Source organism: Rattus rattus, chromosome 1, assembly GCF_011064425.1.
Source record: "Rattus rattus isolate New Zealand chromosome 1, Rrattus_CSIRO_v1, whole genome shotgun sequence".
Taxonomy (NCBI): Eukaryota; Metazoa; Chordata; class Mammalia; order Rodentia; family Muridae; genus Rattus; species Rattus rattus.
The window spans coordinates 66,976,318-67,002,380 of record NC_046154.1 but is presented as its reverse complement, the minus strand read 5'-3'; the positions used below and the strand labels follow the sequence as shown (position 1 = coordinate 67,002,380).

Sequence of the window (26,063 nt, the reverse complement as noted above, 5' to 3'; positions counted from 1 at the left end):
CAAGATGCAGCCAGGCTTGCCTTTCTCCACAGAGCTGTCCAACAACCGCTCTGCTGATTGGATTTCTGACCATGAAGGTAAGCTCGGAGAGTTAAGAAAATCCTTGCTGAGATACACCTCGCCTGTACGTCACTCAGTATTGTTACCGTTTCGAAAGGCAGATGCAGTCAAGACTACAGACAGTCAAGGCAGATGGGTGGCGTGCAGTCTTACCTGGTGTGCCCACCACACCATCAGGTACGAGAAAACTGCGATCCAGGTGATGGAGCCGAAGAACGTGATAGGGAAGAACTTCTTGGAAGCCTGCGAGACAAGCAGAGCGGGGGGGGGGGTGTTAGTGTTGCCCTCTGTGGCACCTTTTGGGCTGTGGTGGAGCCACAGTTTACCTCGTGGCAAGAATACCAACCAAGGATTACCTTTCCCTAATCAAACTGGGAGAGGAAAAGTTCATTCTAGGAAATTAAACCCGGTGGATGCCGAATGGTTGTAGAACTTGGAAAGACATCTTTCTCCCTCCTCTCCCCACTTCTCTCTCTGAGACAAGGTCTCCTACCCTAGGATAGCAAAGACAGCCCAGAATTCACGACGTAGTTCAGGTTGGCCTCAGATCCTAATTTCCTGACTCAGCCTTTAAAGTGCTGTGATATGTGCCACTGTGTTAGGCACTGGAAGCCACTTGAGAGAATGTCAGTTCATGCCTGTAGCTAGATGCCCAATGCCTCTCCTCCTGCCCTTTATAAGACCTGGATTCTCTGTCATTTCTTCTGGTAAACATCTTACACCCTTTCTCTATCTCTCCCCTCCCCCTTTTTAGTTTGCTCCCAAGTTCTCCAAAATCAGGCCATCAGAATCTGCTGCTGGCAAACCATGTGTCACGATAATCTACACGCCAAACCCCTTATATGACTGGTATATGGGACAAAAATGGGAAGGACCAGGAAGGTTGAAAATATCTTAACTCTTCTTCGAGTCCCATGAGTTATCAGGAAAGCCACCGGCCACAGATGGGTGGTGATGGCGAGCCTCTAGGACACCACCCTCACACATCAGTGGGAGTGGACGGAGGCGGAGATGCTCGATTAGAGCGAACTCCAAGGGGGAGGGGCAGCCAGGCACATTCTTGGAAATGCGTTTCCTCCTGTGTGCTACTCTGCTCCATATTACAAGTTTCATTCTTGTGACACTGGACTTTGTGTCATCTTGAGCTTGTACAGTGTGAGAACACTCAGAGTTCCCTCAGAACATCAGGCAAAAACCAGGCACTCAGAAGTATAGTCTTTCAGGACCAACAAGATAGCCTAGTGGGTGAAGGTGCCTGCTGACAAGACAGACAACCTGTGCTCTCCCCTTAGAACCCATGTGGTGAAAGGAGAGAACCAACTCCTGCCAGTTGTTTCTGATTGCATGGACTAAATAACTAACAAACACACAAATACATAACAAACACAATATTTCTTACTTAAGCCCACTCCTGGGGAGTGGTGGTTTGTGCTGAACTAGTTTCTTCTGGTTCCCTTGATGGAAAACATGGACCATGCTTAGTTGGACAACGGAAGGCTGTTTGAGAGCTTACCGCCTCTTCTTGCCAACGCTTTTGCTTTCAAAGCTTTCTACGCTGAGAAAAACCACACATTGTGCTTTGATAATGTCATCCAGTTCAGGGCAGTGGCTCCTGCATTTGATGTAAATTGGGGAAGCCTTAGTTGTCCAAAGAGCTGGTTCAGGGCAGCCCCAGAGAGTCCATTCTGCCATGGAATTTGAAGGTTCATCGGAAGGAAAAAATAAACTCGTGTGTGTCAATCTTCTAAGTCTGAGGTCCAGTGATAGGATTTATGGTTCCAGACAAGGCTTGCATTCTCTTCGTTAATTTCCAGCTTTAGCACGTCTGTTTTTTTTTTTATCATTCACATACCCCTTAGACTTTACAAGAATCTTTTCTCTCTTCCAATGGCTGCTGCTTTGCAGAGGACCATTCTCTGGGGTGACGGTAAGACCATTTTCTTTGATGGTTGTGTCAATGATTTCTATGGTATCATCCGCCCCTGAGATTCTCTCTTCTATCTCTTGTATTCTGTTGGTGACGCTTGTGTCTATGACTCCTCATCTCTTTCCCAGGTTTTCTATCTCCAGGGTTATCTCCCTTTGTGATTTCTTTATTGTTTCTATTTCCATTTTTAGATCCTGGATGGTTTTGTTCAATTCCTTCACTTGTTTGGTTGTGTTCCCCTGTATTTCTCCCCACCATCCTGCCTGATTTCTTTAAGGGAGTTATTAATGTCCTTCTTAAGGTCCTCTATCACCATCATGAGATGTGATTTTAAACCAAATCTTGCTTTACCACTGTGTTGGGTTACCCAGGACTTGCTGTGGTGGGGAGAATTGGGTTCTGATGATGCCAAGAGGCCTTGGTTTCTGTTGCTTAGGTTCTTGCCCTTGCCTCTTGCCATCTGGTTTTCTCTGGTGTTAGCTGGTCTTGCTGTCTCTGACTGGGCCTGTGAGCCTGTAACCTTAGGAGTGAGAGCACTCCTGGGAGACCAGCTCTCTCGGGGCAGGATTCGGGTAGAGAGGGCTGTGGGACAGCCTTAGGTCTGGGCGCAGAAGGAGACTAGAAGGATCCTGTTCCCGCTGCTCTGTGGTTCTGAATGTAAGACCAAATGGACATGCTCAATTGGGAGAGGGCATCATGCCACATTGAGCAGGCCAAATATCACCCTGAAATGCTTCCCTGTGCTCCTCCTCTTTCTTAGAAGAAAAATATTTTGGATAAGGACTCAGGCCTTTCTCAGAGCCCTGAGCATTTCAGCGGGTGACGAGGAAACACTTTTTTCCCTGCCCCCCAAAGTGGAACCTGCACCTTCTATTCCCAAAGCGGATTTCTCGAAGGCTGGGAACTGGAAATGTCCTGAGAAGACAATAGGCTTGCCCAGTCTTTTCCTTCTGGTTGCCGGTTGTTGTTTCAGGATGCAGGTCTCAGTCTCCCAGGGTCATGCTCTGTCATAGGCAGAGACGGGCAATGACTGCCATATAAGGCTACCTCTGACTCCAGTAGCAACTACATCGGGATTCTGCACGTGTCATGAGAAGCTCAGAGAGCTGTGAGCTACTTTATGCTGAGACGTCCACACCTCGTGCCCCGGAGCATCCTCACGGGGCTGTTCTATTTCCAGCTTTGTGTATTTACTGAATGTATACTTTTCTTTAGGTCTTGTTTAGTACATTTTAAAATGTCCCATTTGCACATCTGTTCATTGGGGTGATGTCATCAGTCAGGATCAAAATACTAAGATCCCCTTACAACGCCGAGCTGTGGCACATTCTGAGCCAAATGGACAAAGCCAGGGATGAGACTAGGGATGTGAAGGAACCAAATGGAAACCAATTCATAAGTGGAAACCTGCCCGATTCAATATTTGATACTTAAGGTTCTTAATCAGGTTACCAATTAATAATCAATAGGCATAAAATGCGCGAAGTGTAGAATTAGAGGCTTATTAAAAAAACAAGTATTCTTAGGTGAATTTCAGGGTCTTCATCATTTACTAGGAGCAGGTAGATCGGGTACCTACTTTGTACACTTCTCTTCAACTAGAGAGGAAATTCAGCAGCTAACTACACAGCACGTCTGCCTAACACTTCCTGAAGAAAACAGGGCCAAAAACAGCTCAAAACACACACAGCCGCAGGCATACAAACATCATCATCATCATCACCACCACCACCACCATCATCATGATGCCAGGATCTATCCCCAACGTCAGAAAATTAAAAAAAGAAAAACCATCCAGGAAACAGGGGCCGGTGCTCCAGCTGTTTGGCCATCTGCCTCCCCAGCCTCCCATATTGTTCTTGCTTCGGAAGCTGCAACCCTTCATGCACCAGCAGCTTGGCTAATTGTTTCTCTGTCAAACTGCCTTGCCATGCCCAGTCTCACAGCCCAGGAAATCACGTCTCTCATTTTGGTCTGGACTGTTCTCCTCATTTGGACTCCACGGTTTCATTCTGAATACCACTGCCCTGGAGCGTCTGCACAGGTATTAGGTTACCAGTCCCATTGGAAGAGAGAAAATAGCACCCCCCCCCAAAAAAAAGAAAACCAAGGTCTCACACATTAGGTTATAGTCGGTAATGGTGGCTCATTTTGACATCTGTTAGGATAGGTTTCATACCAATTAGCGAATGAGCAAATTGTGTCCATGTGCTGTCCATTTTGTTTCCGATGTAATGGTTAGGTACCTAATTGACAGCTAATGTTCCCATTAGACGCTTTTAGTAGAGCAGTGTGATATTGGTTTGAAAAATGTCACTGGACAATAGTTGACTGAGCAAACTGACCATGTCCTTGCTGTCCTAAATTTAATTGTCACCGAGTATCTACTTTTTGCAATTTCCTGAAGAATAGACTTTGGGTGGAAGAAGGGATGGGGGGTGTTGCTATGTAGCCCAGGGTATTTTCAAATTTATAATTGTCTTGCTTTGGTATTCTGAGTAGTGGTGGTCACAGGAACTTATCGATAAGCCTGGAGTGAAACATGCTTTTTTTTTACATTCATGTATTTATTTATCTGTTCATTCATTCATTCATTCATTCATTCAGTGTGTGTGTGTGTGTGTGTGTGTGTGTGTGTGTGTGTGTGTGTGTGTGTGTGTGTGTGTGTGTGTGAAGGTATGGGAACACCTTGTGGGAGTCTGTTATCTCTTCCTACCATGTGGGTCCTGGGACTCAAGTTTAGGCCAAAAGGCACGGTAGTAGTTGCCCAAAAAAATCCTTCTAAGATGAAATTCATGACCACTGGGTTAAGATAATGGAGGTTGAAATCTCGGTTTCCAAGTGAGCAGTGATTTTTCGCTTAGAAAAAACTGTCTAGTCTCTTTAAGTTTTGGTTTCTTTGTTTGTAAAATGGAGGGGAAAGGCGGTGCAAATCTAAATGTTCAGAAGATTCATGTGCACTGAAAGTCTAGCAAAGCACCCGAGGACACAAAAAGTGCCCAGATAATAACTACAGTTGTGTCTGTACACTATTGTCTTTATTGGAGTTTTTAAGAAACGAGGAGGCTGACCCCTGGGTAGGTAAAGTGACTGTGGACGCATTAGGTATGATGGAGTCTTGACTTTCCTCTTAGTAGCTGACTGTGATTGAGCAAACCACAACCCTCCCTGGGTCTCAATCACTTGCTACATTCTTGCTACACCATGTTTGGGTCCTGCTAGATAACCAATAGAAACTTGGTGAGTGAACAGACGACTGAGTCTGCAGACCTCTAGCCGGGTGCTCAGTCTCCTTCCCGGCTCCAATGGATCATGTTCTCCTATCTTAAGAGCTGTGCCCCTCCTCTGTATGAACATCCATCTCAGGCCATGGGAGAAAACAGCATTGGCTGTTTATTGTTTATTGTTTTCAGTTTCCTTCAAAGATGTGTTTCTCATCAAGGATTAAACTTTAGCCTTTTCCCTTTTCAAACAAAGGTGTTGGTATAAGGAAACTAACTGTGAGGTTCCTACTGAGTGTCTCCGCTGACAGTATGTACAGATAGGCATGGAATTTGCATAGAAAGGACGTGGGACTAAAAGCAAGTGGGAGTAATATTAATTCTGAAATTAGAGTTAATTATTGGTAAGCCTTGGGATGGTCATCTCCATGAGGAATTAAAAAAAAAACTACTGAAGAAACAGAGATGGTGGGCCCTAAAAAGGAGAAAATATTTGTTAATGTGCCCATTCTTTTCCTTTTCCCTTGATATTACCTCCTGTGGCCTTTGTGGACATAGATAAGGTCTATGGAAGGACTAAAACAAAGACCCCCCTCCCCTGCTGCCAGTACACTACTCTGTGTGGTGGTTTGTATATGCTTGGCCCAGAGAGTGGCACCATTAGGAGGTGGGACCTTGTTGGAGCAGGTATGGCCTTGTTGGAGCAGGTATGGCCTTGTTGGAGCAGGTATGGCCTTGTTGGAGCAGGTATGGCCTTGTTGGAGCAGGTATGGCCTTGTTGGAGCAGGTATGGCCTTGTTGGAGCAGGTATGGCCTTGTTGGAGCAGGTATGGCCTTGTTGGAGCAGGTATGGCCTTGTTGGAGCAGGTATGGCCTTGTTGGAGCAGGTATGGCCTTGTTGGAGCAGGTATGGCCTTGTTGGAGCAGGTATGGCCTTGTTGGAGCAGGTATGGCCTTGTTGGAGCAGGTATGGCCTTGTTGGAGCAGGTATGGCCTTGTTGTAGGGGTGGGCTTTGAGGCCCTTCTCCCAGCTGCCTGGAAGACTGTCTCCTGACTACTTTGGATATGGATATAGAACTCTTAGCTTTTCCAGTGCCATGTCTGCCTGCATGCTGCCATGCTTCCTGCCATGATGATAATGGACTCAACCTCTGAAAGTGTAAACCAACTGCAACCAAATGTCCTCTATAAGAGTTGCCTTGGCCATGGTGTCTCTTCACAGAAGTGGAAACTGAAACTAAGACACTGCCTTTTTGATCAATAGGTGACCATTTCTCTGAGGTTTGGGCTGGGTTAATGGCTTCAATCAACAGAATGTGCTGGCAATGATGGAGTCGAATTCCAAATTAGATCTCAGGAGGAGCTTTGGAGTTTTCATTCTTATAGCTCTTGGTCCTTTTTTTTTTTTAAATCCTGTGATTAAGTCCAACCCAGAATACTTAAAAATTAGAGACCTTGTTGAACAGAAGCTGTTTTTCCTGAGAGGTAACCTGCTCCCAGGAGAACTGTCTAGCTGAGCCTAGAGGAAATTCACTAGTTTTATGCTGAGTTTGAGATGGTGTGTTACAGACCAAAAGAGAAAATTGGCATAAGAAACAATCTAATAAAAGTCCCCTGTAGTAAATATGACCAGGAAACATCTTAATGGCTCATATACCTATGGGCGAGGTTTTTTTTTTAATTTGGCCTCCTGTATATGCAGGGAGGTCTACATAGTTTGTTTCCCAACCAATATGCTCTCAGAGCAAGCTGAGACTTGTGACTATCGTGGGCAAGCTGGGGGATAGAGCCCCCTTCAATCTCCAATATTGTATCGAGGCTGATCTCTTTATTTTTTTGCTTTTTTCAGTTATAGAATGCCAAGGCTGGTAGGGAATCTAGAGATCTTAGGAACCTTTGTTAATAGTTGACGAAAATGGGGTCCAGAGAAACGTGTTTCCCAAGCTTGCTCCTATAAGGTAGGAGAGGAGGATCAAATTACTAGAGTCAGGGCAGTGCAGTGAGCGTGACCTGGAGTAGGAGTCTGAGGCTCTAGTCTCCTTTTACTGTTGCTATGAAACACTGCTTTGACTCATATGTGTTTTTTACTTGTGGTCATTATTGCTATGATGAGACACTCTGACTAAAAGTAACTTGAGGAGCAAGGGTTTCTTTGGCTTATAATTCCACATTACTGTAGATTATTAAAGGAAGTCAGGACAGAAACTCCAACAGGGCAGGAGCATGAAGGCAGGAGCTCACACAAAGGCAATAGAGCCATACTGCTCACTGGCTTACTCACCTGGGCTTGCTCAGCCTGCTCTTTCATAGAACTCAGGACCACTAGCCCAGGGATGGCAGCACCAAAATGGACTGGGCCCTTCTACATCAATCACTAATTAAGAAAAATGCCCTACAAGTTTTCCTATAGCTCCATTTATGAAAGCATTTCTCACTGAGGTTCCCTTCTCTCAGACAGCTTTAGCTTGTATCAAGTTGACATAAAACTGTCTGGCACAGCGAGCATACCTTGGTTTAGTTATTGAACTATGAATTTTGTGTTATTATACTCTTTAAGGGCCTATGTGGTCCTTAGTGCAGAATATTTGTGAGTTCACATGACCTCATGCCAATCAGTCATGCCTTCCCAGTCCCGATGGAATTTATACTTTAAAAATCTCAAGCCAAAATCCAGCCTTCTCCCCTCAGGCTGCTTCGGTCAGGTGGCCTGTCACAGCAGTTAGATGAGTGACTAACAGAGAAAACAAGCTCCATTGGCCCTTGAGGGCAGGCTGCATGGTGAAGAATGAGTTAGTGGGATCATCAGGAAGACAGACCCATGCAGCTCTGTTTGCTCATCAGTTAGACTTGTCATGAGAATCACCTAGAAGACTTGTGAGGCACACCCTGGGGTAGGGTCTGTAGGGGTGTTTCTCAGGGAGGAATAATGGAAGGGGACAGACCTGCCATGGGGGTAAATGGAATAAAAAAGGAGAGGAGAAGGCCACCAGAGCTCCAGCATTTCCTCTCTGCTGCCTCTTGCCCACTTGAAGTGAAGAACAGCCCTACCACGCACTTCTGCTCCCGAGATGCTCTGCCCAAGGGCACAGAGCAAAGGAGCAATTGGCTCTCGTTAGCCAGATAAGCCGACTACTCTGGACCATATCACATTAAGCCTTCGGCAGAAAGTTAGAAAACTATACCTAGTCTTCTGGGGTTTTTTTTGTGAGGTAAACAAAAACACTGGTTCAAACAGCGTAGAAACCGGGAATGGTGGACATTTTAGTAACTTTTGATCTTGTAACAAAAGAACTGACAAAAGCAACTTAGGGAATGTTTCTTTTGGCTCACAATTAGAAGGTACAAAGGTAGTACAAGGCAGATGGTCACATTGTGTCCAGTCAGGAAGCAAGGAGAGAAGAGTGTCCGCCTTTTCATTTTTATTCAGCCTGAGGAACCTAGACCATGGGAAGGCACCACCCACATTTAGGATGGGTCCTCCTTCCTCAAGTAACCTAAAGCCTGGCACAAATATGCCCAAGGGCTTGTGTCTGGTTAATTTAGATCCTGCCAAATTGACAGTCTATAAACCATCAGAGGGGATAATGACGACATCTCAGATGGATCAGCGCGGGGTGAGCCATGGGGGAGGGGGACTTGAACACATTAGCTGCTTTACTATGGTTTTTCAAGAAGCCAGTCCTTCTGGAAAGAGCACATGCCCTGCAGTTGTAAAGTGAACTAAGAAACGTAAACATTGCTTTCAGGGAACGGCACCTACACATACTTTCCCAGGGAAGCTGTATTGTGAGGGGAACTTCTCTGAGTCCTCTCCTAGTGTCTACGGAGTATGTGGCTCTTTACCAGGCTGGGTTATTCACAGTCCAAGCTAATGGCATAGGATTTTTCTTCTCAACCCTCACCCCAGTCCAAATAAGGAAAGTAGAACCACCAGAAGGACCTTGAAGATTTCTGCTTAGTTGTCTTCATGTATTTTATTGAAATGTTTGAATTTTTTTTCATTTTTTTTTTCAGACTTCAATCTTCTGGTGTCAAGAAATCTGAGGGGAGGCCATGTGGTCGCAGAGACCTGGGTATGCTTCTCAGTTTCCTCCTCTGGAAAGCGACCAGGTATGATTTGGTTGACTTGTTTTATGCCCCTTTTCTTATACAAAGCAAAGGGACTCTGGCCAGGTTGAACATGGTGAGCACGGCTCTGGCAGGCCTTGCCCTTCTCTCCCATTCCCTCTGCATTATGAAAAACCAATAGAGTATATTCCTGAAGCTGGCCCACAAGGTCTATTCCTTAGTCTGTCTAATTCCTCCTCCTGAGGCTGAGCTGAAAAAATACTGAAGTCCAGCAATCAAAAACCTCCTAATTAACAGGCCTAATTAAAATTAAACACTTCATCCTAACACAGGGTTTCCCGTTGCAACTTTATAAACTGCCATTTTCCTATGGGCAAGTCTGTTTCCTCTCTAGCCAGAGGCAGTCCTTTGCCCGTTCCCCTCAGGATAAATATTTTTATAACTTCTCCCTTGTTCCCTTCCCTTTCTTCCTCTTTCTCTATTTCCTGTCCTTGTCTCTTTGTGCTTCTGGGCAAATAAATCTCTTTAGTCCTGGCTGAGAACTTGGTCTTGGGGGTCCTGAGCTGATATTTTTTCACCAATAATGCATGTATATCCTATTACAGATGTTTCCAGAGACCTCACGATGTGGTTCATTGAAAATTGAATTGGTGCAGAATTTGATGCGTGATAGGTACATGCTTCAGTCATGTGTGTGTTGATGCCTGTGCCCTAATACTGTCATTACCATTTTCACCTCCAGGGCAAACATTAACAGTTCAAGATCCGAGTTTACCAACCCTGGGAGGGAATGTTCCTTTGGTTAGTTGGCACTCGGATTGTATTTTGCTGTGTCTGTCGGATGGTAAAGGCATTCACAGCCCTTGACATCTGACAATCTTAAATAATAATATTGGTTATAGTGATGGCAGTAGAATTGTAGAAGGGATATCATGTATGTAGGCATGTGCAATTCTTTAAATTATTTTTTTAAATCCAATATATAGCCAAAAGAAAATTCAATGAAATACTGAGTTGCTTTCCTGCTAGAACCTTGAGCTGTACCCCTTATGAGAAAATGGCTATGTGGTTTCAGGGTTTTTCTTTATTTTGAAATTTTCCTCATTAAGAGATTCATGTGGCATGTGACATTGGTATATATTCCTTGTCAACTATCTTTTATGATTTATTTCTTTGAAAATTGTGTATACATGCATGTATCTATATCTGGATTTGTACACACTTGTCTGCAGGTTCCCTCAGAATCCAGGAGATGGCATCTCGAGAGCTGGAGTTACAAGGGGCTGTGAGCCACTACTGTGGTTTCTGAAAGCTGAACTCAGGTCCTCTGCAAGAGCAGCATGTGCTCTTAGTCACTGAGCCATTTTTCTTGCCTCTAAGCAAACGCTTCTAACTTTCTCTCCATTTGTAAAATGATAGGCTCTCTTTACATATCCCTGGCTGTCCCAGAACTCACTATGTAGATCAGGCTGGCCTTGAACTCACAGAGATCTGCCTGGGGTAGAGATGAACCATCCCCAGTGTACCCCACTTCAATTCCCACCCTACAGGATCCATGAGCAGAGTAAAATGGTGTTTTTCACACTTCTAGTTTCTGGGGCTGGTTCACGTTTTTTTAGTCTCTGAACAATTGCTGTGATTGAAGTTGCAGGCATGTCTGAGAACACTGTGCCACCTCGCCTTTCTCTTTAAATACAACTGGAAAGGGACGGTGGTGGCTACCATACTTTTTACAAGGGAGCTGTTTCCACAGGGGTTCACTCACAGGTTTGCGGACGTCAGGTAAGGTGATCCAGAGAGGGAACACGATGGGAAGAACGATTAGGAAGGTGACCTGCTTGCGGGTGTTGGACGGCCAGGAGAGGCTGAGGGGCTGGTCATCATCTTCTTCAGCGGTCTCTGTGACCTGCTGTAGAACAAGAGGACAGATATAAACAGGCAGTGACCAGGGGAGTCACAGGGCCACAAACCCCAAGAGCAATCGAGGCTGTCTTGAGTTCCGCTGAGGCTTTTCTCAAGCCACCCCAGCTGCTTTCCCAGGCTTTCTTTTTGTAAGAGTTCCCACCTATCACAGCCCGAGGCTCAGGAACGAGCAGGCTTTGCCCCTCCAGAGCACTCTACAAGTTTCTTTACATGCCTTGGGGGTATTTTATGGCCTCTTATGCTTATCAACTGATTTTTTAACACCAACCATAGTTATTCCTCAATATTGTTTGATCCACTGTGTCTCTTATTCAGCTGTGAAAACAATGGGTTTCTTTATGATATTTGCATATAATGTGCTTTGATACGATTCACTTCATCCTCTCAAAAACCTCCCTTCATGACCATTTTATGATTAACAATATCTGTTGATCAATTGACCTGTGACCCCATCTCCTTTTCCCCTAGGGCTGTGATTCAGACACCTTGGGAGGAAGAACACAGGTTTAAAAAGTTTAAAAAATGAAAATCCTTTCCTCCCCCTCCTCCTCTCTTTGCCTCCAACTGATACTCACCAGGCACAGAAAACTCACTTCAGAAACAGAAACTCAGCACAGAAACAGTGACGATCCTGAGAGGTCCTAGCTACGTCTCACCCACCCAAGAATAAGCTTAGTACATCTGCATGGGTGTTCCTAACTTGCTTAATCGACGGGGTGAATTCTAAACCATTTCATTCGTCATTGAAGGCACAGTATACAAACACGTGCCTTAGGACTCAGAGAAACAGGGCTAACATGTGCCACGGGACCGACTCTGCCTGCCATCTCAGGGGCTGGGCACAAACACTCAGTCTCTGGTGTGGCAGTCCTGCTCCCCGTGTTTTGGTGTTTTCTATTGCACTCCGCAGCTCTCGGGCCCCAGGGGCAGAGGAGACAAAAGGTGGGTTTGCCCAGCAGGGTGACCATTGGTCTCAGAGATGGGACCACCGTGTCAGTACCACAGCACTGCTGACCACCCATCGCTGCCCACTCTGCTTGTTTAGAAACAAAACTGCAGCAGCAGGACAGAGCACCAGATCAGAAACAATCAATAAGTGCTCCTGTAGTGAGGTTTCCTTTCGGTAGCACAGAGAACGGCTTCAGGCTTTTGCACATGTAAGTACCAGGACTGACTTCTTCAGTGTCTGTGTTCCTGAGGAGGGGCAGGTAGAAAAGGTTTGGGCCAGATGGCTTAAGGGACAAAGGATTTAGCTAGAGGTCATGGCTGGGTCTGTGCAGATCCACGGCAATACTACTGTTTATTTACTGGTACACATTAGGGGTGGACAAATGGTCTTAAGAAAAAAAAATCAAGAGATTGGAAGCCATTACTGAAAAAGACTGGAAACAACAGGTTTGTGGTAGTGGGTAAGTATTCACAGAGTACTAACAGGAAAGGGTTGTGGGGATTAGGTAAACAGGTTGACACTGTATTCTGGTCACCCAGACCTTCATCAAACACATACCGCATGCAACCCACTCCAACCCATTTGTTGATGTGATGCAGAAGCCACCTTAACCACCACTGTCTCTACTCTTTCCAGGGAGCTCTGTCCCTGATCTTAGCCACCCCATCGTCCTTGAAGGAGAGGTGACCCACAGACAACCAACCCCTATGGGCTTACATACCTACGGTGCCATCTGGGAACAAGAATGATTATCTGTGTCACGGGGCAGTGAAGACTAAGAAGGCTTGGGGCCTGTTAAGTTTTCTCCAATGAGGCCTTCTTCACAAAACCAAATGAACCATTTCCCCTTCCACAACCGGGTAGTGGGCACTTAGAGCTGAGGTGCTATTCCAGCCTTCATGAGCACCTCATCTCATACCACGTACAGGGTTTAGCCCAGCCGAGGATCAGGATCGGCTTCCCTGAAGACGAATCAGCTCATCGGATGAACTCACCAAGCTCTTTCTTCCTGGGTGGCCTCTCCTCCCGTCTCCATCCCCACCTCCATGCTCCATGCACAAGTTAACAACTTCTCTCTAAACTCCAAGCTATCCTTTTTTTTTTTTTTTGAGAAAAAAAGCCAAAACCCAAAAGCAACGCTTTATGACTCATATCATTTTAATGACACCAACAGATGGTGACATTTCATCAATAACCTTCTGCTTGTAACCTGCGGATTAGCTCTTTTCTCCATCTGCCAAAGTCACCAGGCAGGCAGCACCACAAGCAAATAGCAGAAAATAATTGTCTGTTTGGATGCTTAAGCTCTCAACGCACTAGTGTCCAGTGCAAGCAGTTAGCTGTGTTGTGTGGGGTCCGAGGGTGGCACTTAAGGAGGCTGTTGCTAGGGCAGGAGCAGAGGAGAAGAGTCTATGCCTAAGGCTATGCCTACAGGAATCTCCCCTCTTCAGGGGGTGTGGGGTGGGGGGCAATTCCTACTGCAGGGACGTGAAGGAGCCTAGAACCCGGGGATGGATGGGAGAGGGGCCACAGGGGCAAGCTGTCAGAACACTTCAGAAGAAGTTCTTTTTGTCTTCTTGCCAGGGAAATCTCACTCCGGCTCAATGGGCAACCGCTTGCAAGCTGGTTAGAGACACAGCAGAAGAACACACTGTTCCAAGTTCAGGGCCTATTTTGTCTCTGCCTGAGCAGGAGACGCAATGCAGGAATTCGGCTGGGCTCCAATCAAGAGGCCACTGAGGTCAGGGGAAGGAGTTTCAGCTTTTACTAGTGTTGTGGCTTGCTGGCTCTGACCTTGTGATGACCCACGCTTGCCTCCTAAATTGTCTGAAGCAAGCCCCCAGAAAACATGGCAAGAAGAGCAGGCTGCGCCAGGTAGAATCCGAGTGATTTTTGATGTAAAGGCGTAACATGGTTTGCTCTCTGCTGGGGTCCTGTGCAAGCCCAGTGGTTACACAAAACTAGGCTCTTTAGGACCTTGCCATTTCTGCTATAAAAGGACCTTAGGGAAAAATACATTACTCATGGGGGGGAGGGCAGGCATGGGAAGTTTATACCTATAATCCTACTACTCCCAAAAGCTGAGACAGGAGGATTCCAGTCTTCAAGGCCAGTCTGGGCTATATGATAAGTAGCAGGTTTGCTAGAATGTATAGAGAAATGCTTCACACACACACACACACACACACACACACACACACACACACACACACACACACACACAACTTTAACTAGTTTCCCAAATGATGGATGGTGCATTGGCCCTCAGACCTAGCAGGATGGGAAGAGCAGGCAACAGAGTTGGAACTTGCAAACTCTAGTTTTCAGATTTCTCAAGCGGCTTCTCCTTTTATGTATAAAGCCAATTATGAAAATCTAAGGCTCCTGCTTCTTGTATTTAAAAGGAGAGGCAAAACCAGAAGATCTCAAGGCACTTACTGTTGGTTACTTGCAGGACCTGTGCCATCTATTTAGCATGTCTGCATGTACGCTGTAGGGAGTCACCAGTCCAGAGGTTACCTCTGAAGCCTGAACACTGTTTCTCGGAAGCAACTCAGTATCTCGTTTTCGACGTCAGATTCTAGAGCGACCGTAACCCACTCTAGGGCAGCCTCTTCTTTGAACGAATTAAGTTGAAAGCAAAGCAAAACAACCCTAGAAGGACCTGTAACTAAGCCGCTTTTAGATATTTTAGTCTTGCTGGTTGCTGGCAAGGTCTCCCCCCAGCTCCCAGGAAGTGGCCTCAGGGTTGCCAGGGTTGGCCTCTAACTCAGCTTAGCTGGGATTTATTCGCTTCAAATTGGAAGTAAAGATCTTACTCCCTTGTCCTGACTCACCTCAGACCTTAGAGGTGCTGCCTTTCCCCACTGGCAGCACCTCAGTGTGGCGCGACGCTGGGTGGGAATATGACGGCAGCCCCTCCATGTCTGCAATGCTCACGGGACGACATGGGTTCCCCTGCAGACACTGGCGTGCCTCACAGTCAGCAGGTCTTTAAACCATGCCATCTTTTTTTTTTTTTTCTTTTTTGGGTCTCTGCTGAGGGGCTATCACTCAAGCTTGCTGTGGGTGCTCATAGATCATAAAAGCCACCTACAGTTGCTGAGCTCCGGGGTCTTTAGGCACAGGAGCTTTAGGTGAGAGAGAAGCATCGCCAGAGCTTCCGCGTTGGAAGCGTCCCCCATCCGAGACCATCTGTCTCGGTTGATGGATGAGGGCCCTGAGATGAAGTTGAAAGAAGGTCCCAATTCCAGGCCAGGCTTCAGTGACCTCTTTCTCCTCCATTCTACAGCACCCCCTTTCTCGATGCCACAGAGCAGGCATTTGTGACCCGTGGCTCAGGCCTCCTTGCTTTGCTCTGTAATAAATTCAGCCTGTGTGGGTATGAACCTGGCGCTCATGGATTCAGCTAGGCTGGCTGGTTAACGGTTTCTAGCGATCTGCCTGTCTCCCCCCAAGTGCTGGAGTTACAGATGTTACCACTGCATCTGGAGTTTACTTGGATAGCGTGGATCTGCACTTAGGTTTTACGCTGGTGTGGCGGGAACTTTAGGACTGAGCCATCTCTCCAGCCCCTGAACCTGGCTTAAAAAAATATAGTGTTTCTGGACTCTGCTGGCCCTACACACACACACACACACACACACACACACACACACACACACACACACACACACACAATTTAAAAAGCTCAGCTGTAACAAACACTAAGCACTTGACAGACATTTCCCCATTTATTATCTTGAGCCTAAAACCAATTTTTGATTGTCTGGATGGCCCATACTTTTTTTTCCCCCAAAAGAGTCATCTCCCCCAAACCTCCTCATATCCCCTCCCTTTCCTTCGTGCTTTTAGCATTCCCAATAGCACTCAAGGGATGGGAAGGGCAGCCTGGGATCATGGGCGGGAGAAGCTGTCTCTTAGCTCCGGGTTTTAAGATACACATTTAAAAATTATCACTTGTCATTATCATCTACAACATAAAGCCTGCATTTAAGGCTCTAGAAATATCTCAAAAGAGGGGGTGGAAAGACTGTAAGAGTCAGAGGGTCAGGAAATGTGCTGTGAGATTGTGTCTCCTAGAAGTGACAGGGGAGATTCACCCACAATACCACAGCACTGTGACTGTCAGTAGAAGGCCTGAAGGACAGCACCAACAGACATGCTGTCATGGAAGGGGATCTGTCATGGGAGGGGATCTCACCGGGCCCCACCCACAGACAAGGTACAGTCAGCTAAGGAAAGCCGAGAGCAGAAACAGTCTTCCCCAAGGATGAGCCCCCTAATGGGTTATCCAATACCATCCCTGAAATCACATACACACAAGTGGACCCCAAAAGTTGTATTTATATATTTATGCGCATGCACACACACACATACACACACACGCACACATACACTTAATAATAACAGAGGAAAAGAGATCATGAACCTGTGGGGGCATGCAAAATGTTGGAGAAAGGAAAAGGGAAGGGAGAAATTGTGTAATTTAATTTTTAAAAAAATTGAAAAAACCAAAATGCAGGAGCTATAGACGCCAGTGACTACCAGGCTCTCAAACACAGGCAAGAAGACAGACTTGCTTTCCCCCTGGTTCGCTGAAGGGGAAGGTGTCAGCTAAGCCCAACAATGAGATTTTATGTGGGTTTCAGTGTTTGATGCCACTCCAGACTCCCATAACTGTGGACAATTCATTTTGGCCACCTTTAAAGTGGATATCTATGGGGCATTGTAGCAAATGAATGAAACTCTTTACGATAATAAACCTTCCTAGGACTAATGTCAGCAAGGGCTGAGATGTGAGCTGGGTCAGTTTTGGACTCTGTTATTCAGTGTTTGAAGGTCATGATGCACCCCCCTTGCCCTCCTGGGAAGACGGTGCACAAGGAAACAGCTCTGTTTTTATTCTGGGACCACCTTTCTCCTTCTTTATGCCTGAAGCATTAAAAAAGAAGCTCTTTGGTAACACGCATCATCTCTCAAAGTAGGTCTCCATGGGGACTGGTGAAAGGTGTGTGGGCCTGGGCAGTGAGCCTGTAAGATGCTCCCAGAGGACATCCTGATGGTGCCTTGTCTAACGACAAGACAGCTGTAGCAGGGCTCCACAGACACATAGCCACTCCTCATGTGCTCCCTATGAAATAGGAAGTCAGACAGAAAGCTGTTTAAAATAGGACTTTTGTTCTAGAAGTTTCCTTTGCAGCACTGGCCTGAAATAATTCATGCAAAGTACTCAGAACAGTGCTTGGCGCGGAACAAACACCCAAAACGCGGCTGTTAACACTCTTAAAAATAAACAGCCAAGAAAATAATTTCTCCTAGGAGAGGGATTTGGTTATGTGAATTATAATGTCATTTCCAACAATAGGGTCTTACAATAATTCACTTATTTGATATGGAGGTAGAAACTACCTCCATCTGCTCACTCACCCAGCATTTATTGAGCATTTGTTGACTGCAGTGATACCCACAATCTAACTCTCTTCTCTTAGTTCTAGTGGATAAGTAGAAGACTCTGTAAACAAAAAGGAAGGGGAAATTCCACAGCCCTGAGGAGAACCACTATGCTACTCAGGAGGTAGCTTCGAGATGACTTTCTACTGGAAACTGAGCTTCTAAGCAGATGGTGAGACTCATAATATTGTGACACCTTGACTCGGAGCTCTGTGCAGACTTAAAAACAATACCAGCGCTGGAAATTCTTAAGGCAGAATTACCCCAAATGCACAGTGACTCTTTTTAAACAGTGGGTGGTTCTACGGTCAACCACTGTAGAGAGTGTAGTAGAAAGTGTCTGGAGACTCCCACAGGGTGCCTGTTATGTAAGCAACGGCCAAACTGTGTTTGGCACAGAGGAAATGGTGCAAACTGGCTGTCTCTATTCTCTTACGAAATGTGCTGGCCAATTCGCGGAGGCTAACACACTGACAGACATCCTCGTCACCCAACTACAGAAACAGAATGTGGATTGTGGACATGACTGACCCAGTGTCCCGGCCAATTTTATGTCAACTTGACGCGGGTTATAGTTATCTGAAAGGAGGGGACCTGAACTGAGGAAATGCCTCCGTGAGAGCTGGCTGTGGAAACCACCAACCGAAGATTATACGTGGAGGAATCTATGGCTCCAGCTGCATATGTAGCAGAGGATGGCATTGTCTGACATTAACGGGAGGGGAAGCTCTTGGTCCTGAGGAGGCTTGGTGCTCCAGCGTAGGAGGATGCTAGAGCGAGCGGTGAGGCAGGAGTGGGCGAGCAGAAGGAAGAGCACCCTCTTACAGACAAAAGGGGAGAGGAGGATGGGATGGGGGTTGCAGAGGAGCACCTGGGAAGGGAGGTATCATACATTTGTACACATTTAAAATGTGTACAAATAAAATGATTGAAAAAAAGATCTGGCTGAGGGCATTTTCTTAATTAGTAATCAATGGGGGAGGGCCCAGGCTATTGCGGGTGGTGCCCTCCATGGGCTGGTGTTCCTGGATTCTATAAGAAAGCAGGCTGAGTAAGCCAGTGAGCGGCCCTCCTCCACGATATGCATCAGCTCCTGCCTCCAGGTTCCTGACCTGAGGGGAATTTCTGCCCTCACTGTTTCTGATGTGAAACTATTCCATGGGACTGTGAGTGAAATAATCCCCAAGTTGGCCACGGTGTTTCATCACAGCAAGAGTAACCCAAAACTAATAGTAACCCTAAACTAAGACAGCCACATGACTACTGGCTTATGGATCACTTCATTGTCACAGATTCAAAATCTAAAAGTCACCATGGAATCTGAACTTTTAGGATTTCAAAATTAGTTTGTGGACTTGTCAAACAAGGTGTGCTGAATTGTGTTCAAAGCAGTCTCAGAGTCCTGGGATGGTCTCTGAAAGGCTCTGCCCCTCTAAGCTACACATTTCCATTCGCTTTTCCTCTGTAAAAACAGAAAAGTCTTGAAGAAGAATATTTTTTTTTAAGAGCAGGTGATGGAAAGCTAGAAAGCCATATAGGAACACTTCAGTAGGGCCGGAGAGATGGCTCAGTGGTTAAGAGCACTGTCTGCTCTTCCAGAGGTCCTAAGTTCAAATCCCACCAACCACATGGTGGCTCACAACCATCTGTAATGGGATCTGATGCTCTCTTCTGCTGTGTCTGACGACAGAGACAGTGTACTGAAATAAATAAGTATTTAAAAAGAACTTTAAAACTTCAGTCATTGGAAGGGAAATATCCTGGTTGTAAACTACTTGGAGCATGTCAGGACCGCCCCTCCCCAGGGAACTGTGTTTGGAGATTGAGAACTTGGAGGAAGTAATCAAGGTTTAATGAGGTTGTGAGGCTGGGGCCCTGATCTGAAACGATTAGTTACCTTATAAAAAGGCATCCTGGAGTGCTTGTTCCCTGGAGTGTCCCCTACCCCTAGCTCTCCCTTTTCTGCATTTCCCAGTTCCTGTATGCACTGAGGAAAGATCATATAAGCTAGAAAGAGAAGCCAGAAAGAGAGCCTTGACTAGAGAGGTCCTTAAATCCTCAGAACTGTGAGAAAATGGTCTGTGCTGTGTAAGTCCCCCCATCCACGGTGTTTTTGAGGTGTGTCTAGTAGTCTACTATGCTGACTGTATGAGTATTGGTTCTTCTCCAGCAGTCCATGGCTGAGGAGATGCTCTGGCTTGGAAAGAAAGTGCATTTACTTAATGTAACTTGCTTATCACCCGTCCTTTAAAAACGCACTTCTGAGTCTTAGAGTAACCTACCTCTGTGTTCAGAGAGTCTCGCTGATCTCTCATATTTTCGACCAACGTCCCTTATTCTCTTTAATATGTCCTTAGTCTCTAAGTCCCTACCCATCGTCTCTTATACACAAAGTAAGTTTAAAAGACCCTGAGTCTAACACCCTCCCTTTGTAGAAAGGATGCACCATCTGAGACATTGCCTTGCCTTCTGTGTGAACCTCCTGAACTGACAGTAGTAATCTTTAACTAGAAAACAGATTTCCTTAAAACACACACACACACACACACACACACACACACACACACACACTTCACACTTGCTGCAGGTGGTAGGAAAGAAAGAATTCATTTCCCCTTATAATGACATCATTAATCTGCTTTGCTTACAGAAAAAAAAAAACCGGGCATCATTTTGAGCAGTGGCAAGCCCAAATTTCATCTTGTACCAGACACTGAACTAAAACCAAGGTTTTAAATGCATTGCTGTGAGTGATGGAGTTGTCTGAACGAACCTCAGCTTTCCAGGAAGACAAGGAGCCATTTCTAATCAGTAGAACAGCCTGGAAGTGTCCCTATTGAAATGCAGTGCCTTCCCTGCACTGTGTGCTTTGTCCAAGGGATTCTAAGGCACGAGCTACAGACAAGATGGATTTTCTTCTGCATTGCTGCACACTGGTTTTAATGTGTTTTCAGGCATTCGTAAATATTGCTGACACGTAAACAATTTGTCCACACAGAAGCTAACTGGAGAATTATAAAAGCAACCATAAACTCCTTTTTAGCCTCTTATTATCAATTGGATTAGAATTAGTCGTTGGAAACGGGTCATTAATGCTGGTATTTTCCCCAGTGTGTTAATGAAGCTTTACCCTCTTTTGATGATAGTCAATTGCTGGTGTATCACATGAAAGATGAACAGATATTCTCAAAACTCCTCAGAAAGTGCCAATATTAACAATAAGCCTCCCAGTGAATAAGTTATAATTCTTTGTCAGTATTCAAATTTAGGAAGATTTTTAAAAACTGTTAAATTTGCATCTATTTCATTTTAAAATATGTTAAAAAGGACTCAGTTATCTTTAAGGGGCTGGCCACTGGGAGTTTGACCATGCTCAAATGAATATATAGGCAATACAAATTGTATTTGATGCATTTTTTCTTCATTTTTTTTGAGGGTGAGGGCACAAGGGAGGAAGGGTGGGTTGGGGGTGGGGATGGGAAGCATGCAGGATACATTGTGTGAAATTCTCAAACAATTAACAAAAAATATTGTGTTGGACGAATATATAAAAGCCCCCTGTAGAGAAGCGAGGCCCTCTCTCCCACTACTGCCCTCTGGCCTGTGTCACTTCCCACCACTTCATGGCTATTAGAATCCTCTCACTGTGCCCTATGGGTGCTCCAAGAGACCCAACTCATGAATAGAGGGAAATGAAGGTGCTTCTAAACTTCCACAGCGCCCTGTCTGCTTCTAACCACACGTATCCCTGCTGACTAACAGGAGAGTGTGGGGTCCCTGTGCTGAACCCCATCACTGTGGATAGAGATGTTTGTTGTTACGTTAAGGGTAGTGATTTGTAGGAGAAGCAGAAAATATGGATCCCAGGTACCACCTGCACGGGTAATTCTGGAAATTCCCAGGACACCTGGCAGCCTTAGTCACTTGCACTATCAAGTCCTTCCAGGGGGCCCTCAGATCACAGCCGCACCAATCTGCAGTAAACGATAAACTTAGGAAATGGCACTTGTTTCTCTAAAGCAAACCTCGGAAACCTAAATTTAAGAGGCAGGAGATATTTTTAAGCATTTAATTCTTTTTTAAAGGAGAGATTTAAACACATAGTCACTTGTGTCACATTTCCTCTGTTCATCCTTTACTTAGTCACCGAATGGGGACCGCAGGAATCAGATCCTGAAAACCCTATTGGGTTTAGGGAAGGAAGCACTGGGGAGAGATACATCAGTGCTGACTTCTAGAATGCAGAAAAGAGGGCTTTAACACAGTATGGTGATATTCAAATTATAAGCTGAGGAAGTAAGAGCAGAGCCTGAATTTTACAGATCCTATGTCTGTTTTTCATTCTCCACATCATCTGTCTGTCCCACCTGTCCTTCTGTCTGTCCGTCCATCCGTCCACCCATAAGTCAGTCCATCCATCCATCCATCCATCCATCCATAAGTCAGTCCATCCATCCATCCATCCATCCATCCGTCCACCCATAAGTCAGTCCATCCATCCATCCATCCATCCATCCATCCATCCATCCATCCATCCATCCATCCATCCATCCATCCACTGCAGCAAGGAGGCACATTACGGAGCGTGCAGTGTGTTGTCTAGATTGGCACAACTAAAATGCAGCAGGGCGGTCCCCTCAACTCCTCAGACCCGGGGATCCTATCCAAGGACCCCCTCGTACATGCCAGGCAAACTCTCCACAGACTGGCAGAATGCAAAGGTAAGAGAACATTAGGGTCTATGCATAGGGAAATTATCCACAATTAAAATTTGGGCAGGCTGGCAAATTCGTGGCAGCTGCAATCCCCTTCTTGTGGAGCTCTGGTCATCAGGTGAAGAGACTCAGGGCTGAAGTGTGGAGAAGGCTGAGTCCTCTGTAGCTGCATGGACCAGCATTCAGTGAGCCTGCTGCACAGGGCCCGTGGTCTGCCTGAGAGAACTTTTTCATATGTTCTTCTCAGCCATAGGTTATGAAATCTCTATGCTGGAGAAACCTCTGACCCAAGGGGTTAAGGTGAGATTGCAAATCTGGACTTTTTAATATAGGAGGTTAATTAAGGAGACGGGCTAAACTCCCAGGAGAATAGCAGCAATGGGTGTGTAGTGTGAGCTCAGAATTTTCATGAATAAAGTTTCGGGATGCACACCTCACTTGTCATGGAACTTGATAAAAATACAATCTAGAAAGACACAGAACTAACAAAACCAAACCACTGAGTCATTTCTGGGAGTCTGTGCCAAGAGACTGGAGTTTCCCACTGAAAATCTTGTTTTATTTTTACCCTGGAGTTCCCACCCTAATTGAAACCACCACCTGATCTTCCCAGTCAGGCACCCTGCCTTCCCTAAGGCACCCCTTTTCCTGTTTCTCTATGGCCAGTTTTTGTCATAGCTTCTCGATTTTGGCTCAGAAATAACTTTGAAATCCAGCCACGCTTTACCTTATAACCAACACTTGGGGGAAAACCTTGTCATCTCCACAACTTAATAGCCACTGAAAAGGATTTTTCTAAGCATTACCAAGTTTAATAAATCCCGGTGACGTGCTCTCTGCATATCAAGAGCTGTTTAAAGAACAGCTAAATCTCACATTAACATTATTAGATAAGCACTTCTTCAAAGTAGTGTTTCACCAAGAAGGAATGTGGAGAACAGAGAGGTTTAGTAGCTTGCTCTAGGCCACACAGCCGGCAAGGAAAAGGGATGGGATTTGGACTCCAGTGGTTTGCCACTGTAGCCTCTTTGAATGACTAGTGAATTATGTTTTAATTTCATCCATCACCATGTACTGGAGGATGAGTTGGAACTTCTGATCTTTCTGTCTTTGCCTCCCAAATGATGGGATTACAGGTACCCCCTTTTGTAGTACTGGGGCTTTGTATGTGCTAGGCAAGCCCTCTACTCACCGAGCCACATCCCCATTCTTAATTTAACCCATTGCTAGTTTTATTTTTTGTTGTTGTTTTGTTTTTCTCTGACTAGGCAACACACTTAGCTGGTACAAAATGCAAAACCTCCACACGGAGAAGTCCCTGGTGGTAACTGGCACGGCTAAGCTTCCCAGCAGCGTTCCAAACAAAGGCTGACATGCTGGTCCCCTCTTTCTCCTTTGTCGTATCTGACAGTGTTCTGTTGTATCTCACAACCCAGGATACACTTTGGCACAGTGCCTTTTCCCTTAACAACGCATACCGAGGGCTGTTCCAAATCAGTATAGGAGCGCTTTCTCTTTAGAGACTGCAGATGGTCTATATTGGGCACGAGCAGTACCCCTCCCCCGCGCTCCACAAAGGGCTAGACAGTAAATATTTCAGGCTTTGGGGTCCATATGGTCCCTGCTCCATATGTTCCTGCTTCTCTTTTTCACAAAAACATTTTGAAAATGTATAAACCATTCTAGCCCCTTGGGTCACACAGACACAGGCTTATGGATCCCCCCACACAAGAACCCCAAGCTCCTGGGTTCTTGACTCACTTTTCTGCAGCTGCTCTTTTTCTATTCTGCCCTCCCCTTATCTTTGTAGTTCGTGGCCTAGAACCCAGGACCTATGCATGCTAGGCAAGTGCCCTACCACCAACCCACATCTCTAGCCACCTGGTCCCTCCTTGAACAAGAGGAGCCATCTTATTGCAAAACACCCAGAGGTCACCATTGCTCTCTAAGTCCTTTAAGGCTCCTCACTTTCAAGAGCTGACTAGCATATACATGATGGTTCATGATGCACACTTATCTCCTCCTCTGGGTCTATTTCAATGCACAAGCTCCACCAACCCCTCATGGACCTCTCTGCCTCAGTATTGCTTTAAATACATTCTGGATGCAGCCTTGGGGGCATTCTGGTAGTGCAAATCACACCTAGGGTGTCCAGTGGCTGGTTGCTGCCTGAGAAGAGCCAACCCCCCATCATCTAAAGGCCTGCCTTCCTGCTGCTGTCTCCTTCTCTTGGCTTCCTCTGTCTCCAACGGTGCTGGTCTCACTTTTGCCCCCTGTTGCTGTGCCTTTCACAGGTTCACTCTCGGTTTGAAGGACACCCCTCAGCAAGGCTCTCCAGAGGGCTCATGTGCCCTTGTCCTCCTTCGCGCTCTCTGTCCCTGTGCATTGTTGACCCAGACGAACACCGAGGACCTTCTGATCTGATGGGTGAAAAACCTCAGGCCAATCTGCACTCCCTGGTGTAATTTTGGACTTTTGGTTTCTTTAAAAAATGCACAGAAATATGATGGGAACCCACGTGTGAGAGACGGGGCTGCTTCAGACTGTCCACAGCAGCTGACTATGATTTGCCCTATGCTCTAGCAGGGGTGTGATTTTGCCAGTACTAGGTAGTTTCTGTGACTGTGACATCTGGGGACGTTTCAGAGGGTATATAAATGAGAGGGTCCCAAGAGGTGGGGTGGGCTGTTGGTTGTTTGCTGTTGGTTGCTGTTAGTCAGGGTTTGTTAAGCTGTTGTGCATAACCAATGGGAGGGAGAGGCCCTTGGTCCTGCCAAGGCCCGGACCCCCAGTGTAGGGAAATGTCAGGGTGGGGAGGGGGGAGGGGTGGGTGGATGGAGGAGCACCCTCATAGAGGATGGGGGCGGGGGATGGGATAGCAGGCTTATGGATGGGAAACTGGGCAAGGGGATACATTTGAAATGTAAATAAATAAGACAATCCAATATAAAAGTTGTCATGGACAAAGAAACAACAACAACAACAAGAAACCAGATATCCTGACAGTGAAGACCAAACTTGCCCCCACGGAACTCGATATCCCTGATCAGTAGGATCAGTCTGACGATAACGCTGTCCCTTTCCCCTCTATCCTTTTCTCTCTCCCATCTGGTGTTAGAGAGTGGAAAGAGTAGGAGCAAAGGGGTGGGGAAGGTGGAAGAAGGGAGGACCTGTACAGCAGCCAAAGGCTTGGTTTTCGTCTCCAGTTCTACCGTCTTGCTCAGCAATCACTGAATACAAGGTTTCAGACACCTGAGTATGTTGTTGTTTCATTTTTCCTCTCAGAGTGACAAATTCTTCCTGTCCATCCATGCCAAGCTCAAAGGTCACATGTTCTACAGAGTTTTCATATATTCCCCAGCTGGGACTTTTGGGGGTGGGGGTGGGGGTGGGGGTAGGGTGGGGCAGGCTTCCAGAGCACTGTGCCCAGAGCCCTCCATGATTAAGCTGGGCCGTCATTAGGTACTAAATGTTTGTTGGCTGACTTATTTATATCCCCAATACTCCCCAAAATTGTATACTTATACAACTCCCTTTCACTTACCTGCAAGGAATCCTTTAAGGAAGGGGTGAATGCTGTTTAAGCAGTGGGTTTGGGCATGTGATGTAAGCAGCTAGCACGTGGCTCTATGCCAAAGCCACACTTAGCTCTTACAATAGCACCAATGAGGCAGTATTTTCAGGATTTGTGTTTTAAGGAGGAGAAGGAGGAGGAGGAGGGGGAGGAGGAGGAGGAGGAGGAGGAG

The 26,063-nt window shown here is 46.0% G+C and overlaps 1 protein-coding gene across 1 annotated transcript in view; it reads right to left on the bottom strand.

The window, feature by feature from the left end:
• The window catches only part of Slc24a2 (solute carrier family 24 member 2), a 225,556-nt gene that overhangs the window by 14,309 nt on the left and 185,184 nt on the right, over window positions 1-26,063 (bottom strand). Inside the window, exons 8-9 of the mRNA XM_032902185.1 lie at window positions 11,042-11,185; window positions 214-303 (exon numbers count right to left, since the gene is read on the bottom strand). Coding sequence (XP_032758076.1) covers window positions 214-303; window positions 11,042-11,185 — 234 coding nt within the window. The remainder of the gene's footprint in view (window positions 1-213; window positions 304-11,041; window positions 11,186-26,063) is intronic.